The 16,149-nt window shown below is 41.3% G+C and overlaps 2 protein-coding genes across 5 annotated transcripts in view; one reads left to right on the top strand and one right to left on the bottom strand.

The window, feature by feature from the left end:
- SLC26A8 (solute carrier family 26 member 8) overlaps positions 1–1,669 on the bottom strand; it is a 102,594-nt gene extending 100,925 nt beyond the window's left edge. The window contains exon 1 of one of the 4 annotated variants that reach the window (XM_060189697.1): positions 1,557–1,669. Coding sequence is in view for 2 of the 4 variants with exons in the window: in XM_060189695.1 (XP_060045678.1) it covers positions 1,231–1,249 (19 nt within the window). In the remaining 2 variants the exon portion in view is untranslated. Of the gene's footprint in view, positions 1–1,094; positions 1,508–1,556 lie in introns of those variants that run through there. The other 3 variants (XM_060189695.1, XM_060189698.1, XM_060189696.1) reach the window with 3 other exon arrangements.
- A 3,478-nt stretch (positions 1,670–5,147) lies between these two features.
- LOC103123583 (mitogen-activated protein kinase 13) overlaps positions 5,148–16,149 on the top strand; it is a 106,151-nt gene continuing 95,149 nt past the window's right edge. The window contains exon 1 of the mRNA XM_060189700.1: positions 5,148–5,658. Coding sequence (XP_060045683.1) covers positions 5,543–5,658 — 116 coding nt within the window. The 5' untranslated portion in view covers positions 5,148–5,542. The remainder of the gene's footprint in view (positions 5,659–16,149) is intronic.

Raw genomic sequence — 16,149 nt, forward strand, 5'->3', positions numbered from 1 at the left:
AGTATTTATATCATCACAGAAAATTTCCACTGAGCAGTATAGGGAGACAGGCCAATTAGAGACCACTGCTTTATAGAGTAGGCGAGAGATAGTGAGTTGTAATTCATCAGATCAGTTAGGATGGCTGGGAATGGCAGATATAAAGCTGACTTTAAAGGGCTCATCAAATAACCACCTAAAGAAACTAAGTAAACCAAATACTTTCCTTATTATTTTTATTTTTACTCTTAATAATATTAGTATCTTCCCAGATTTCTCCAGCTTCATTATATTTTTTATTTTTTAAGTACATTTAATTTTTTTTAAATCTTTATTTGTTGGATAGAGACAGTCAGAAATTGAGAGGGAAGGGGTGATAGACAGGGAGAGAGACAGAGAGACACCTGCAGCACTGCTTCACCACTTGTGAAACTTTTACCCCTGCAGGTGGGGACCAGGGGCTCGAACCTGGATCCTTGTGCACTGTAACATGTGTGCTCAACCAGGTGCTCAACCTGGCCCCCATTACATTTTTTTAAATACATAGAAAATAATGTATCAACCATATCTTATATTAATTATTTATTTATCTTACCAGAGTACTACTCAGCTCTGGTTTAGGTGGTGTAGGGACTTGAATCTGAGACTTTAGAGTCTCAGATATAAAAGTCCTTTTGCATAACCATTATACTATCTTCCAGACCCTCAATTAAATGCAAGCTAATAGAGGAAATTTTCCAAACTTCCATTTAGTTGCAAAATATCTAGCCCCAGGTTATATCACCATCCACATTTTCTCTATAATCATGGGGGAAATTCACTTTCAATTTTTCAAAATCAGCATTTGTAGTAATAAGAAATAGTTTCTACTTATGTTTTTATGGAGAGTGTATTTGTGATATAGAAAAGATGCAGCAAAGAATACTTAATTGACTGGGCACGAAAAATAAAATGGCAGCGCTCCAACATCTGACCACTGGACACATGAACAATTAACTTCCTTTTTTTTTTTTTTTTAATAATGTTTTGGAGGAAGGCAGGGAACAAGAACTGACTACCTTTTATGTACCGTGTATTACCAGTAGGATATATTGAAAAGAAACTCATTTGAGAAGGAACTTTGGAGAAGACTTCACAAGGGATACTGATACATAAATGGAATTTGATCTGAAGAGCAAGAGGCCAGGTGTGAAGACAGGCGTGGGGACTCTATCTTTGTCAGAACAAATAAATGAACAAAAGCAGCGAGACCTGAAAAATGGTGGCACATTCGGGCCCTCGGGCCTAAGAGATGACTGAGGCTCAGTGCAGGTCTGATGAAGCTGGGCCTCCTGATAACTCACACAAGCGAGCTGGAAAGGACTCAACTCGCAAAAAACAAGACTTTTGAGGAGATAAGCACCGTCCTTCACTCCACATATACCACCAGGGCGACGGCTGGCTCTGCTGCTCCCGGAGCAGCCGCTTCTGCTGGACCCTGCGAGATAGGGAGACTAGTCCCTGCATGCAGACCCTGGGGACCCTGGGGTCACGACGCGCAGCCCCAGGTCGCGGTGGCTCCAGCGGCACAGGCTCACCTGGTTCCCCGGGGACTTGCCTCCGGCCCGGCTGGCGGCGCTGCAGGCGCGGTCGCCGGCGGTTCCCGAGCCGTTGCGGCCGAACCTACTCGCGTTCTGGCGGGCGGGGGACAAGAGTGGGTGCGAGGACGGCGAGTCTGGGCATGGGCGGGGGGGGACTTGGGCAGTCTTCCCGGAATCTGGACAGTGGACGGCCCTCACCTGGCCGCCTAAGGATTTGGAATCTACCTGACCTGTGGCCTTGTGGCCCCGCGCTCAGAGAAATTCATTTGAGTCTCCAGGTCAGGAGAGGCATGAGGAAACAAGAGGTCTGAGAGTCGGCTGGGTCTCCTGCACTAGTTCTCCATTTCCAAAGTTTCAGTTTTGCTTACTGAATGGGCACTCTCTTGTCCAATTGCTCTCTTACATGCACTTTCTCCTTCCGCCTCTCCCAACTCAGTTCATGTAATTTTCTCTCATGTTTCTCACTCTGGAGTATTCCTGCTTAGCTCAGTTACAGTTTCACACTTGCGTGATTACAGTAGTAATGTCTGTCTAACATATTATTCATGCACACACTCCTTTTTGTATGTAAATTGTCTCACTCCAATCATGGTAGGAATTTTCATGTCTTTCATTAACTGCAGTGTCATCAGTACCCCCAGACAATGCAATTTTGTATTGAAAATTACCTTTCAGTAAATCTAAGTTCCTGTGACTGTTTTTCCTCAAAATAGCCAATTATATTATCTATCTTGTTATTATATTTCATATTAGTTTAGAGTACTATACAATTTCAAGGATATAGTTTTACAACTTTATATGTAGTTATAAACCACCAAAGTGGGAGTTGGGCGGTAGTGCAGTGGGTTAAGCGCAGGTGGCGCAAGGTGCAAGAACCCGCGTAAGGATCCCAGTTTGAGCCCCCGACACCCAGCTGCAGGGGCATCGCTTCACAGGTGGTGAAGCAGGTCTGCAGGTGTCTATCTTTCTCTCCCCCTCTCTGTCTTCCCCTCCTCTCCCCATTTCTCTCTGTCCTATCCAACAACAACGACATCAATAACTACAACAATAAAACAACAAGGCAACAAAAGGGAATAAGTAAGTAAATATTAAAAAAATAATAAAACCCACCAAATTTCTCATGTTCTCTCATTATTAAAAATGCCCCTTTACTTATTTCTTCCACCCACTTCACCCTCCAGTCACCACCATAGTTTTCAGAGTCTAAAACTAAGGTTAAATAATTTTTTGACCAGTTTCTCTGATTTTGTTACTTATATTTTACATTTGAGTAAAACTACCTGGTAATTACTTTCAGTTCTTATTTCACTTGGCATAATAACCTTGAGTTCCATCCATCTTGCTTGCTTGTTACTTTCTTTTTTGCTGGAATTTCACCACTCTGGAATTAAATTTTTATTATTTTTATTTATTTATTTATTGAATAGTGATATTAAGAAATTAAGAGGGAAGGGTGAGGTAGAGAAGAAGACAGACAGACACCTGCAGCACTGCTTCACCACTTGCAAAGCTTTCCCCCCTGCAGGTGGGGACCAGGGGCTTGAACCTGGGTCTTTGTGCATTGTAACATGTGTGCTCAACCAGGTGTGCCATCATCTGGGCCCACTACTCTGGAAATTTTTCAGATGGAGAGAGACAGAGGCAGAGACACCACAGCTTCCTTCAGTGCTGTGAGGGGCTAGAACTTGAACCTGGGTAGCACACAGGGTAAAGTAGGTATCCTCCCAGGTAAGCTATCCTGCCAGTCTACTGTATGTTTTTTTTTTAAGTTTGTTTAATAATATTTACTTATTTATTCCCTTTTGTTACCCTTATTGTTTTATTGTTGTAGTTATTGATGTCGTCGTTGTTGGATAGGACAGAGAGAAATGGAGAGGAGAGAAAGACAGATACCTGCAGACCTGCTTCACCGCCTGTGAAGCAACTCCCCCGCAGGTGGGGAGCCCGGGGCTCCAACCCAGGGATCCTCATGCGGGTCCTTGCGTTTTGCGCCACCTACACTTAACCTGCTGCGCTACCGGCCGACTCCCATCTGTTTTTTTAAAATCACCTTTCTGTCAGAATGCCTAGTAGACATTCAATAAATGTTTGTTGAATAAGTCACCCATGGCATCTCCTCCTTTTCCTTTTTCTACCAGAGTACTGTTGAGTTTTGGGTTATGGTGGTGCACTGTGACCTTAAAGACTCAAGCATAAAAGTTGTTTTTTTTTTTTTTTTGTATAACAATTATGCTGTCTCTCCAGCCCCCACCTGGTAACTTTTTTTTCTTGAGAAGTCCTGAGAACCCTGTACCACTTCTTAAATTGAGATCATAATCATTGGTCACAATTTTTTTCATCAAATTTATATACATTGCCTTTTATGTTCTAGACACTGGACTAGATGATGGGACAAACAGGCAAACTCTGAAGACACTAAAGGATGCAGAACATAAGAGAATGATCAGGGGAAGGATACAATTCTGCTTGTTTTAACAAACTTTAGCATATAATACCTTGTCCATTCATATATTATGTTCTTCAGCTTTACAAATGATCCCACTAGGTAAGAATTTAAGTTAGGAATAAACTGGAACTAATGTCTAAGAAAGGTAAAAAAAAAAAAAAAAAAAGAAAACAAAACAAAACAAAGACCATTGTCCTGTTCTTACTCTGAGGGGCATATGAATTTAGTACTTAAAACTTTTCACTGAAAATTCTTCAGTGGGTTTCAAAACTTCAGGTTGGAGGCTTTAAAAATGCTTCTAAAAGGAACATACCAGAGACTTTCCTGCTTCAGAACTACCCGGGACATGTTTTAAAATGCATATTCTTTTTTTAAAAAATCATTTTTGTTGAAGAAATGTTGATATACAACCTTATTGTCACAGGGCTACTGTTGCACTTGTCCCCAAGACGAGTGCTACCAACCAAATCTCTCCCTCCACGCGTCATTCTCTCCCCTTCCCCTCCAGGGCACCGGTAAAATACACCTTTTTGATTCTTGCCATGGACCTGTCCAACTAGACTCCCTGAGTTTTTTTTTTTTTTGGGGGGGGGAGGTCTGCATTTCAAACTCCCAGGGTATTTCTTCTGTATATAAAAATTTGAGAGCTATTAGGAGAGTTCAGGTGGAAAACTTCAATTTTATTGCAGGGTTAATATTTGCTAATGGGACAGATTTTGTCAGAATTCCGAATAAGCCATGCGTTCTTCAGCAGATGGGAACTTAACAGCTTTCTGTTTTTATGCAAGCATTTCTCGGAAATCAGTTTCCGCCGAGCAGGTAGGTGCTCGGGTGCTGGAGACGACCAGGAACTGTTCAAAGATCTTTTGGCTCTTTTCCCAACACCCAATTTGTCACAGTCGCTTTCCACCATGGAGCCATGCATTTGCCCCGCCGACCACTACGGGGCGCACAAGGCATGTATCGCCTGCCTAGCCTCTCTCCGGGTCTGGGTTTGCGCCCTGAAGGACTGTCCCGGCCTTTGGTTTCCAGCTGTTCCTCTCTTCTCGCGAGAACTGTTCCTCCCGAGCTCTCCTCGGGAACAAGCCCCCTCCCACGGGCAGGTTCCATATTGGGTAAAATCTCGGCTCGCGGAGAGTCCCGGGAGCTAGTCTCGCGAGAGGACGTAGGGAGACTCCTGTTCGCTGAGCTCTGGTGCCGCGACCACTGGAGCCTTAGTGGGCGCTGCAGCTGGAGCCGTAGTCTTGCAACTCAACCCGCAGCCGGCCTGGTAGCAGAGAGGGTGCAGGGGGAGCTCAGCGGGCGCAACCTTGAGCCCCGGAGCGTGCCCCCTGCTCACCAGGGTCGCCGCGGCACTTTTCGCCGCTGCAGCTGACAGGGGCCGCGCGCGCGGGAGCCGGCGGGGTGGCGGCAGCCGCACCTGCGCCAGCGGTCAGCGAGGTGTCTCCACCCGGCCGCGCGGGCCGAGGGGGCCGGGGAGTGGGCGCGGGCGGGGCCCCGCAGGGCCACCTCCTCGCCCTGCAGCTTCTGCTGGAAGATGTCTCAGGAGAGGCCCACGTTCTACCGGCAGGAGCTGAACAAGACTATTTGGGAAGTGCCGGAGCGTTACCAGAACCTGTCCCCAGTGGGCTCTGGCGCCTATGGCTCAGTGTGGTGAGTGTCACCAGGCCGGGAGCCGTGGCGAGCGGGGGGGCGGGGGGAGCTCGTGTCCGACAGCCAGGCCTGCTCGCGGGGCTCGGCGATGCACCCACGAAGCGGCAGATATTTTTCTCTGGGAGGACATTGCTGCCCCTTCGGCCCCTCATCTGCACACCTTGCCCTCCTTGCAGCCCTGAGCCTGCACACGCAGCCGGGCGGCCCGCCGAGTGCAGGGCGCAGAGTCGTGGTGGGTGGCGGGCGGATGGCGCTGGCGCCGGGTCCTGGCTTGCACTCTGCACAGTCTCCTTCTGAGCTGTTGCTGCGCTGGGACCGGGCACGAGGCGGGGAAGCTCTCTGGGGAGCTCCCTGCAGGCGTGGAGCAGGAGGACCCTCTCCGGAGCTGCGCCCCCACCCAAGGCTCCGGAGCCAGCTCTGAGCAGACAGACGTGGGGAGCTGCAGGGAGACGCTGAATGGCAAAGCCCAGTCTGAAGACTGCAGGCATCGGAACAAAGCTAACAACGAGGAGCCTTCTCTCCAGGCTTTTATTTATTGCAAATCTCGGTTGAAACCCCAATTTTGTAAAGCGTACTTTTTGAATTCTCTCTTGAACTAGCAGCGACCCGTGGAGCTTAAAATACCGACTTTTATCTCGGGGAGCACAGTGCCAGCTTGAGTGGTGTGTTTCCGATTGAGCTGCAAGCATATTTCCTTTTGGCAGAATGGGGGTGGGGGGGCTAGTGCTTGCACGAACTCTGCAACTGGAGAAACTGGCGGCCTCCAGATTAGTCACATACCACTGCTCATTTAAGTATTGTTTGACAAAAACAATTTTCTCATTTGGACCGAGTGAGATTCAGGCCCGCTGGATGCCCACCAGAGCAAAGTGTTAATAATGATGCTGGAAGATGTTGCAAATATGTTTAAATTGCTTCGATTCTTTAAAGGCCCATAGAGAACTTGCAGAAAATGTACCTCCCTTTATCGGGGTGGGGGACATACACAGTGTTTTCATAAGGCTGTGGAATATATAGCAGAGGAAAGAGGGGCCTCTTTTTACCTTTGATTCACACAGTGAGTGTTTTTAAATTAGAACCTTACAATTTCCATACCTGAAACATTCAGAGTTCTGTAATTTTTATTCACTGCCTTTCACATATGGTGTAATTCGAGAGCTCCTGACCTGACACCGATTCATGTAATTCATGTGCATACATCATTTGAAAAGGCGACTGTTCTATTATTTTTTGGAATAAAGTCCAGTGTTTTTGACGTATTAATTTTTTATAATTGTAATTCCTGTTTTTCTTAAAGTCACATCATGAATTTCCTGTTTGGTTGAATCTTCTGGGTAATTGAGATTGTGCAATTGTTTCAGTAGCACATCATAGTGCATTTTCTAGTTAAAGCTGCATGAGTTATGTTACTGATGGCACCATACTTGACATCTTTTTCCCATTTTTCTAGCATGGCAGTTTGCATTTTATGGCAATTTTCAGCATTTTATTTTACTCTGTGTTATTCATTTGTTAATTTGCAAAGATATATTAGGGCCACTACTCCTTTAATGCTGCATTAGTTTAACTATTTTTAATTTTTGAACTGAGGCATTATTTTTGTGGCATCAGGTTTTTGATTGCAATAGTGTCTAAACTTGAATGGAGTGTAGAACAAAGTTGCTCAACTATATAGACTGTCGGATGCACATGAAAAGACTTGCAAGGTTGCCCTACTGTTGGTGTGAGTAGCTCTGCTCTGGAACATGAGATCCAAATTTACAGTGAAATGCCATTAAAAGGAGACCTGCATTTCCTTAGTATTGTGCTTTTCTGGCTTTATAGAAGCCAGCCGTATGTGACACTTGGAATTAATTTTGTTAGGCAGACCTTTAAAAACAATACTTTCACATTTTATATACTTTTAAAGTTGTAAAAGGATATACTGAGAGAAATATCCTTTCCATTCTTGTCAACCTGCTGTTTTTGTCAAAGACAGCCACTGCTACGTTTCTTGAGTCCTTCCAGGGAGGAATAATTGTGTTCAGTTTTCTCATAATATTAAAGGAATTGAGATGTAACTTAGAACATATGGATAGAAGACATGAAAGTATATGTATTGATATTATAACTGACTCTAAATAAATGTAATAGACTTTGGATTGCAAATATCCAAAAGTGTCATCATATTCAGAGTAGTTATTTGAAGTCCTTTCAGTTAATAACTTCTCTAGTGTAGCAGAAAAAAAATTTTAAAGAATTTTATTTATTTGTTTATTCATGAGAAAGATAGAAGGAGAGAGAGAAAGAGCCAAACATCACTCTGGTACATGTGCTGCCAGGAATTGAACTCAGGACCTCATGCTTGAGAGTCCAGTGCTTTATCCACTGTGCCACCGCCCAGACCACTAGCAGAAAATATTTTTGTAGTACTTTTTCTTAGGATCTATTTTGGAGTCTGTTCTGTTTTCACCATCTTTATATGTGGGAGTAAATTTGATTTTAGGGAATAACAATATCAAATGGAAACCATATAATTCAGGGAATTAGACTCAGCTCTGGTGAAAAAGATTAGGTAGTCAGGTTGGTGATACTGTTTTAGGTGAAATAGGAATTGTAACTATAAGGTAAAGACAGAATTTCTTGTGTGACTTGTAGAACTGGATCTGAAGTCTGTTCCAAAAAAAAAAAAAAAAATCTCTGAATGTGTGCTTAAGGAATGGAGATTCACTGAGATATGTGCCAGACCTAATTTGATTGCTTGGGAATATGACTACACTTTGATATGTAACTTATTTATTTTTTTTATTAAGTATTTTAATTTTCATTAACTATTGACACATAGTTTAAAGAAATCAAACAGCAGTCTTTGATGACCAACTCTGAATTAAAGGTCAAGTAGTCAGGCTAGGAACTTGAGACTTGATAGGATTTTGCAAATATCCTCTTTAAGGGGTAAAGGGAACTAAACTAATAAGTCTTGCAGTTTTAAGGAACTTTGTGCATTGTCTGTGAGGGGAAATGAAGTAAAATTGTTCAAGAAAATGTTGTTGCAAGGCATTGATTTTTGTGGTTTTATAACGGGGGGAATCTTTGTGGTGAGTTTAAGGAAATATAAATAGGAACTTAAATGCCTTTCCTTTGGGGTATGTGTTTTCCAGACCCTTGTTAATTAGAGGAGTTGGGTACTGATAACCATTAAGATAGGATGTAAGAGTTGATAGTTACTCTTAAATCATACTCATTTGTTTTTTTCCAGCAATATTTGTTCAATACAGCTATGGATCAGGTAATAGATTAGGTTTCTTGGAACCAAAGTGCTGAACAAGACAGTTCTCTTGAAGCATATAGCCCAATGCAAATGACAGTAATATTTTATGGGTTGCCTTCAGTGTGTTCAAGATACTGTGTTTTGCAGTTTATCAACATTAGTAAGATGATGGCAAAATGTACTAACAAATCAAATACTATTTCCTACTGTGTGTTCTTAGTTTTGTTTGTTTGTTTGTTTGTTTTTTGCCTCCAGGGTTATTGCTGGGTCTCGGTGTCTACACTATGAATCCACTGCTCCTGGAGGTCATTTTTTCAATTTTATATGATAGAACAGAAAGAAATTGAGAGAGGAAGGAAAGACAGAGGGGGAGAGAAAGACAAGACACCTGCAGACCTGGGTCACTACTTGAGAAGTAACAACTCTCCTGCAGGTGGGGAGCTGGCAGCTCAAACTGGGACCCTTGCACAGGTCTTGTGCTTCCTATTATGTGTGTCTAACCTGGTGCACTACTGTCCAGCTTCCTCAAATGCTATTTCTTAAGTGCTTTGTGGTACAAGATTATTTATACAGATAAATGAAACTTTTTTCTTTTTAGTTTTAATACATCATTCCCCATTCATTTTTTATTAGGATGAGTCAGAGCACAAATAAAAACATAATCATTATTGAGTATGCAAAGATGGCTTTCTTAACTCAGTGAAGGGGTATATGCCTTTTGCTTTTCTAATGGTGGCAGTAGACCCAGGATGACCTTTCTTCCTGTTTTATTTTCTTTATTACATGTAACCAAAGCAATAGGAGATACTCTAAACACAGTAGTAAATATTTTATTCTTCATATATAGTGACTGTTTCAAGAAAAAGTTTATCAACTTGGCTTTTTAAAAAATTATTTAATTTATTATTGGATAGAGACAGAGAAATTGAGAGGGGAGGAGGTGGTAGAGAGAGACAGAGAGACACCTGAAGCTCTAGTTTCCTCATGCAGGTAGGGACCAAGGGCTTGAACCTGGGTCCTTGCTCACTGTAGTGTGTGCACTTAACCAAGTGTGTCACTACCTGCCCCGCTAGAGACATATTCTATTGAATCCAAAATTTCCACTGCTACATTTTAGCTGACTCTCTCATACTTCAAATAAAAGTATTCCAGAACTCTGCCTTTTCATTTCTGCCAGTTAATTTCTTGATACACAGGAGTACTCAGCTATTTGATTTCCTTCTAGCTTGGATGACCTGTGTTCACTTTACTGTTTACGGACAAGAGTGCAGATGGTGTTGAGCCCCTGGACTTAGGATTCAAAATTGGGAGAACTCACTGGGCTAGATCACTCTCACTTTAGCATTAACTGGTGGTTTTATGGGATTTTACAGTTTACAAAGTCTTTTCATTAAAGGCATTATCACTTAGTTCTCATTGACTATATTTAAACTGGTATTACTAATCCAGTATATAGATGAAGAGCTGGACTCATTCACTAAGGAAACAGACTATTTGTCAGTGCTACTTCGATTTGAATTTGGGGTTTCAACGCTTCCAAAGTCTCCTTTTCTGTATATCTAAGTGGCTGAGGTTGTGTGATGGCACCTTTTCTCTTGCTGTTCACCCCCTTACCTTCCCTCCCTTCTTTGTGTGAAGAAAGGGGTTGCTGAGTCATGTAGCAATAGAGCTGTAACAGGAATCCAATCCCACCACTGTCCTTGCCCAGCTAGTCTGAAGAGGTAATGCCTTCACTTATTAAAGTCAAAAATGAGTTGGTAATTCTCAGAATTTACAAACCAAAAATGAATACATCACCCACATTAAAAATTTTTCCCAAAGAAGTGTTAGGCAGTGCCAGTAGTTACTGAATTTCTTAATCCTGTTGGTTTGAAGTTCTTCAGTCTGCATTTTTTTAAAACTTGGAACTATCTGTACATGTTGTGTTACATAAGTGTGGGGTATAAATAGAAATAACTGCCTTTGTAAGTCTTTAAAAATAAATTGAATTTTTGTTCTTCACCGTGAAATTTAGGAAGCTGTGGTGCTGTAATCTCTCTGAATGAAAAAGTGGCCCAGAGTGACAAAATCATGCATGCACAAAGCCTCAGCCCCACAGGAATAAACAAAAGACACCTTATTAAAACCTCACTGAAGCTTAGGGGTCTCCTCTCATTGTTACTGTGTACTTAGAAGTTATGCACATGTTTCTTTAAGACAAAACAAATAAAACTTCACCTTTTAAACTTGGATAATTTCTTGTAAATTATACTTTAGGTACTAGAAGTACTTTGTTTTTGCACATTGCTTCCATAAATTGAGTACATATTTGTACATATTAACCAGTGCATTTCAACCTCTTAAGAATTTGTTCTAGTCAATCTTGTGATCAGTAAGTTCTGAAGTATTGACAGATAGGTGCTTGGTTCTGATATGCTTGCCCCCCCAGGTTGAATGTGGGGGAGAAAGATACAGAAGAAAGGAAGTTAGAACGACTTCTAAATTTTGACGTTGGACAAAGGGGTAGATTTTAGTCCTGTTTTCTGAAGTTTGGAGTGCTGCAGGATTATGGTGACAAAGGGGGAAAGATAAGTTTATTCTAATTTCCAGGAGGACCGGACTTTGTGTTAAACTAATACTTTTGAGCACCTACAGTGATATGGGTCCTTCTATGAGATTCTGAAAATGGCGTACGAACAAAACGAGGGAAAATGCCCTTAAACTCTCTTCTAAGGGGGCAGAGGGTAGATAGCATAATGATTATGCAAACAGACTCTCATGCCTGAGGCTCCAAAGTCCCAGGTTCAATCCCCCACACCATGATAAGCCAGAGCTGAACAGTGCTCTGGTTAAAAAATTAAAAATAAGATAAAATAAAATTTAAAAAACTGTATTCTAAGGGGGATGGGAGTGAAAGTAGATACAAAGTAAATAAAATTTATGGTATGTCAGATAAGTGCTGTGTGGACAATGAAGCAAGGAAAATAGAGTATGTAGATGGCTATGCTGCACTTTTAAGCAGGGTGGACTGGACAGCTCTCAGTTCAGTTGAGCTGAAGGAAGTAATGCAGAACCATAGTTGAGTATGAGTGGAAAGGAAAGACCATTTTTACCAATTTCTTGGTAAAGACCTGATTCTCCAGCATTGGCTAGATCAACAAGATTAGAACTGAATGAACCAGGGACCAAATAGTAATAAGAAGCTAGTTGGGCTGTAGATGTGTAGGGATTATGTTAAACTTGCCTGCTTTTGTAAGAACTGTAACTTTAACTTTTTTAAAAAATATTTATTTATTCCCTTTTGTTGCCCTTGGTTTTTTTTTTTTTAATATATATATTTATTGTTGTGGTTGTTGTCGTATAGGACAGAGAGAATTGGAGAGAGGAGGGGAAGACAGAGAGGGGGAGAGAAAGATAGACACCTGCAGACCTGCTGCACCACTTGTGAAGTGACTCCCCTGCAGGTGGGGAGCCACTCTTTGTGCTTTGTGCCACATGCGCTTAGCCCCCTGCACTACCACGGGACTCCCCCAGAAGTGTAACTTTAATGAGAAGAAGCCTTGATGGATTATGACCAGAAAGATGATCTTACATGATCTTATGTTTTTTAAATTTACTTATTTTTAGTATTTACTTATTTTCCCTTTTGTTGCCCTTGTTTTATTGTTGTAGTTACTGTTGTTGTTATTGATGTCATTGTAGTTGGATAGGACAGAGAGAAATTGAGAGAGGAGGGGAAGACAGAGAGGGGGAAAGAAAGACAGACACCTGCAAGCCTGCTTCACTGCTTGTGAAGCAACTCCCCTGCAGGTGGAGAGCCGGGGGCTCGAACCAGGATCATTACACTGGTCCTTGCGCTTTGCACCACGTGCACTTAACCCGTTGCACTACATCCTGACTCCCCTCATCTTTTGTTTTAAAGGATCACTCTTCTCTGGAGTACTTTTTTTTTCTTTTTCTTTTTTTTTAAATTCTGTCTCTTACCCATTTGAGTGCTAACTGTACTTTAGGGTAGGTTGGGGGAAATCAGATGAATTTATGCATAGCTCCATCCCATGCTCACAACTCTCATTCTAGAAAGTTTAGAGCACCAGAGCCAGTACTTTAGGTGGATGCTAGAATTCAGGGTTCTCCAGTCCAACTCTTTAAAAACTTTGGGCTTACTTTACATTTTCAGGTTTCTCTTGCCAAAATGAAGCGTGCAGAGAGATTAGCTCTAGGCTTCTACTGACAAAAGATTAGCCTGCTGGCATATTGAATGTTTTCTAACTTCTTTAGATTTCTAGGTTTTTTCTTTTTTTTCTTCTTTCTATTTTCTTCTATTTTAAAAGGTATTTTTACATTCATTCAACATTTTGGATCTCATTTGTGTTTGGCTTTATTTGACCATGTATCTACTTTACATTTCTCCATCTTTCCTTTGTTACAGTAATTTTGGTCAAGATTAGATTACTGCTACCTGCTACTAATGTTTTGGGTTTGAGACCACGAGATAGGAGGACTTCTATAAATCTGTATGATTGAAAGATTTTGTACCTGTATGGTCCTATAAAAATTCATGGTCATTGACTTTCTTTCCATACAAGTTTCTGCCCTCTTTTGTGAAAGTCATCCCCCCCCTTTTTTTTTTTACAACTTCCATCACCTACTTTTACAAACTAAGTGTTCCTATACACAGATTTCCTTGGCAACATAACAAAAAATAGAACAAATGTTTGTCTAGACCTGCCATCTCAGTAACTTGAGACCCTGAACATGTTAGCTCCTGTTACTTTGAATGGTGATGTTGTTATAGTTTCCATTTTTCTCAAAACTTTCTCCTTTCAGGTTTTGGTGTGTTCTCACTATACCTTTGACATGAAGGAAAGTGTGCAAGTCTGTGTGCTTTATTAATCAGTCCACGTGTTACAAGTATGCACTTCTAAGCTTATGGTCCGTAGTGTAGGCAGCACACAACATGTGGTAATGCAGTTAAAAAAAAAAGCCAGGTGTGTCAATAACTGTACTTACTGTAAACCATTAATCTCTCAAAAGGGGGGGGGGAAGCCTGTTGTCTCTTTGTTTTCTTAAATTGGTTAATTCAGTATTAACTGTGTGAGGCACTACATAGGTGCTATGTGTATAAAATTTTTTAGGAAGGATGAAGTCCCTACTTTTGGAGATAACCCTTCTAGAACAGACATTGATGCTTTGCTAGTCCGCTGTAGCCTTTTCTTTTCTGCAATTCTTTAAGTTGCCACCTCACATCTGCCTTTATATTTCTTTTTTTATATTTATTTTATTTATTTATTCCCTTTTGTTGCCCTTGTTTTTATTGTTGTAGTTATTATTGTTGTTGTCATTGTTGGATAGGACAGAGAGAAATGGAGAGAGGAGGGGAAGACAGAGAGGAGGAGAGAAAGACAGACACCTGCAGACCTGCTTCACTGCCTGTGAAGGGACTCCCCTGCAGGTGGGGAGCTGGGGTTCGAACCGGGATCCTTATGTCAGTCCTTGTGCTTTGCGCTACCTGCGCTTAACCCGCTGCGCTACAGCCTGACTCCCCTGCCTTTATATTTCTAATGCTTCCTTGAAGACGTCTTTTAGATTCTCTGCGTCTCTGAATGTAGTGGCAAACTGCTTTACTTTTCACATCTAGGGCAACCTTAGTAAGGATATGTGTTGGAAATCTGTGTCAGAATCCTTTCTATCCGATGATTCAGATCTAGAAAGTGATGACATCTATGTACCCACAAAAGGCCATAACTTCTCCTTTTGATCTGCTAAAGATTCAGGGAGACTGTCTTTTAGGGGAAGGAAGGAGCTATGAACAACAATCTTTTAGGCCCTTAGACCATCTTTATTCTTCTAGTTGGGCAGTCTCTTCTGTGGTTGTCACTTCACCTAAAAGTTATTTTCTTTGTCCAGTGACAGCTAAAGGTGTCTAGTTGGCTATGCATTCATATGTTGGACTACTCTTTCTTGTATCTCCTCATCTTTGTAGAATATTTAACTTTATCACTGGAGTAATTATTTGATTCTTAATATCTTTGGTAGGTCCCCCCCTTCTCAGTTTCTTCATGTGAAGTATTACCTAATTTGAATCTTTTTGAGCAGGAGAATTTTGAATTCTTGAACTTAGGTTTTTAATTTTCTGTTTATGTTTTCTTCTCTAAGCAAAAAAAAAAAAAAAAAAAGGTGAAAATCTTACCTTCCTTGCTTCCTGGGAGATAGCTCAGTGGTAAGCGCAGGACTTACTTGGCATGCATGAGTCTGCAGGTTTGGTTTCTGCACTACACATGCCAGAATGATGTCCTCATTCTTACAAAATAAGTAAAACTTTTTTTTTTTTTTTTAATTAAGAAGGACTGAGGAAGGCAGAAGTTGAGAAACAAGATCAGAAGAGAAAAGACAAGTAGAACCTGAACTGGAGTTGGTGTATTGCACCAAAGTAAAAGACTCTGGGGGGGTGGGGGGGGAGAGTACAGGTCCAAAAAGGATGACAGAGGACCCAGTGGGGGTTGTATTGTTATATGGAAAACAGAAATATTATGCATGTACAAACTATTGTATTTACTGTCAAATGTAACACATTAATCCCCCAATAAAGAAATTAAAAGAAAAAGAAGGTCTGAGGCTATAGCTTAGTTTATTAGAACACCAGCTTGCATGCCTGAGGCCCCAAAAGTCCCAGGTTCAGTCTATTAGACAGCACCTTGCGGCAGAGCTGAGCAGTGCTCTGGTTTGCTCTCTCTCACCCCCTTCCCCCATCTTTTCTCCTTATTCTCAATAAATAAGTCTTTAAAAAATTATAAGAAAAAGAAAATCTTACCTTCCTCATTTGGTATAATAGAACATCTTTCTAGTGAGATTAGTGTTCACCTACAATGAAATACTGATATTAATATTTTGATATAATATCCTCATTTGATGTAAAGTGGGCTTGCTTCATTTTCTGTTTAGTGTCCTATGTACCTTACATTTTGAATGATCTGCTTCAAAATGAGTAATCTCAACAAATTATTGATGTGAAAGGGAGCAAAGATAAAAGAAAAATAGAAAATTAAGAAGGCAGTATGAGCACCTATCAAGCTGTATTTACATTTCCAGATATAGTATAACCCAGGGTGATTAGATCTATTGACATTTTGGGTGGGATAGTTTTCTTCATTATGGCCATGTAAGCTGTCATCCTGTGTACTGTAGGATATTTGCGTGCATCCCTGAACCCTACCCACTAGATTCTGGTAACAATCCCCAGAAGTGACAACCAAAAAGTCTTT

This window comes from Erinaceus europaeus, chromosome 4, assembly GCF_950295315.1.
Source record: "Erinaceus europaeus chromosome 4, mEriEur2.1, whole genome shotgun sequence".
Lineage (NCBI taxonomy): Eukaryota > Metazoa > Chordata > Mammalia > Eulipotyphla > Erinaceidae > Erinaceus > Erinaceus europaeus.